General features: G+C 38.7%; 1 protein-coding gene across 3 annotated transcripts in view; it reads left to right on the top strand.

Annotated features, from left to right (window-relative positions):
• stra6 (signaling receptor and transporter of retinol STRA6) overlaps positions 1-2,385 on the top strand; it is a 20,940-nt gene that overhangs the window by 2,042 nt on the left and 16,513 nt on the right. For all 3 annotated transcript variants that reach the window (XM_014003650.1, XM_014003649.1, XM_014003648.1), the window contains one exon: positions 264-669. In XM_014003650.1, the coding sequence (XP_013859104.1) occupies positions 599-669 (71 nt within the window). In that variant the 5' untranslated portion in view covers positions 264-598. The remainder of the gene's footprint in view (positions 1-263; positions 670-2,385) is intronic.

Here is a 2,385-nt window from a genome sequence, read left to right as displayed (position 1 = left end):
CACACACACACACACACACACACACACACACACACACACACACACACACACACATTCACAGAGGTGGAGTTTTATTGCTCGGCACACCTGACCCCCTTCATCCACCGCCCACAGGTCCAGCAACATAACTTCAAAAGTCCATGTAATCCCAGTAAGCTGCAGGTGGCCCTTCTAGACCGGCTCCCCAAATCTCCACAGTTTCCCCTCCTTTCTTCACACACTGCCCCCCTCTCTCTCTCTTCTCTCTCCCGTCTTTTCTCCAGGCTCTTGGTGTGGTGACTCGAACTGAAGCCGGGCCTGAATCAGGGTGGAGGCAGCACCCCAGCAACCGGGAMGCTTCACATTGTACCCAGCACCACAGCGGGACCGGGGGCACCTGAATCCAGGCTGTGAGGGAGGGCAGCAGAGTGCGAGGGAGAGTAGACCAAACACAGGGGAACAAGGACGCCTCTGCAGCAGCTGCGGAGTCCAAAGTGGGACTTGGGAGACACTTGTTTTTTTTCCCCCTCTTGGGGCCGGAGGGACTGCRGCTGAGTTTTTCTTAAGATTTTGGACAGTATTCCAGCTTCTCTGTAACAGGACCTGTTTGGAAAACAGAATGGATAAGGATGCTCTGCTGGACTATGAGTATCCAGATCTGGATCCTCTGCCTTCTAAAATTGAAACAGAGTAAGTTTATTCTTGAACTATTACTAATAAGTTTTTAATATTTCACTATTTATCCACATCTGAAACCAACCTGTCAACTCTTTAAGGCTGAGTATCAGTTCCTGAGTCTTTTGTTTGGATTTAGCTCTCAGTGAGATATTAGGTGACACATGGCACACTTCTGCAGGCCTCGGAGTCAGCGTGGGATTCTGTTTCAGTTCCTGTGTGTTGTAAAGTCAGTGCAGTCTCATTTCCGTGCTTTTAGGCTGTATGCGGCTCAAGAAACAAGTTGCTTTGGCCAAGTTAATCTTTTTACCAATTTTAAATTGACGTTTGGAAAGCTTTAGTGCATTTATAGCCAAAGAAGACCTAATGCGCTTCACTGTGGATATTTCTGTTACGATTTAAAAATGTTCATTTTGTTTATTGAAGTTTTTATTAAAACAAATGGCAAATGGCACAATTCTTAGCACAATTTTCCGGAAAGTTTCGAGCCCACCAACACTGTAAAACCTGACAATTTAAGTTAACTCAAATGATTTGGGGAAACCGATTGCACAAAGTTTTGTAACTCAAACTATTTGAGTTTATTAAATTATATGATTAGAGTTTAAAGAACACAAAGCAATTGTGTTAAAGCAACTCAAATGCATATGTTTATTAACTCATTTCATTTAGTATGTTTCAACTTAAACATCTTATTATGTTGGACTAAAAAGCTGTTAGTTTTCATACTTATTTAAACTGTTACATGGTCATACTCAAATTAACTTAAAAAGTTWAAAAAAAACAATTAAGTTAAATGATCTTGAATGGTTCCTATTTAAAAAAAAACTTAATACTCCAGTAGAAATACTCAATCCAATTGGGGTAAATGAATGCACCAAACTGTATGAGTAGTATTAACACCACAACAAACTGCAGGTTCAAACACAAGTTAAGGCTAAAAGCCATTAACAAATAACAAATATTAATCTTTTTAACCTGACACTTTCAAGGTACCTGCATATTTATTAATCAGTTTTCTAAATACTTCCAGATTATCTTAGGTGTACATCAGTAAATAAAAATATTGTGTAAAGTGAAAAGAATTTAAATATTTTAGAAGAAATGGTTTTAGTTGTTAACTATAAGCCGAACCAAAAGAATTTTAAAAGAAATTTGGATTAATGGTTTTGTTACTAGTGCACAATATTCTGTTGTATTGACATATTGACATACACCGACAGGAAATGCAAATATAGCTGAACTATAAAGATGTTCCTATAGCCCATGCGTCATGTAAGAATGCAACATTTGTGTTCAATTATGTGAATGTAAAACAGTTTAAATAAAAACATGTGGCTTCTCAACTGGTTTACCCAAACCTGAAAGTCAAAATGGCAAACTAATGAACTGAGACCACTGACACCTGTGCAGGGACAAGCAGGATCAGGTGCAGGCAGGAACAAAGCTGAAACTGAACAGAGGACATACAGTAAATATTGGGGGTGCAACGATACAGAAAAATCATGGTTCGGTTCGATATTTTAGTCTCACGGTTCGATATTTTTTCGAAACAAAAAAGAGAAATTTCCATGCCCTTTCAAACTTGTAATTTATTGAAATTAATTACGAACATTTGTTTAACCTCAAAAGTACAGTTTTTAAATTAAATGTTGCTGAAACAGTAAGTTTCTCAGTGGATCTGCACTCAAAAATGCAGCCTAGGTGGAGTAGTCCAACACAGATCCACTG

This window comes from Austrofundulus limnaeus, unplaced genomic scaffold (assembly GCF_001266775.1).
Source record: "Austrofundulus limnaeus strain Quisiro unplaced genomic scaffold, Austrofundulus_limnaeus-1.0 Scaffold19, whole genome shotgun sequence".
NCBI classification, from domain to species: domain Eukaryota; kingdom Metazoa; phylum Chordata; class Actinopteri; order Cyprinodontiformes; family Rivulidae; genus Austrofundulus; species Austrofundulus limnaeus.
The sequence above is the reverse complement of the archived record's forward strand: the minus strand, read 5'-3'. Positions and strand labels throughout refer to the sequence as shown.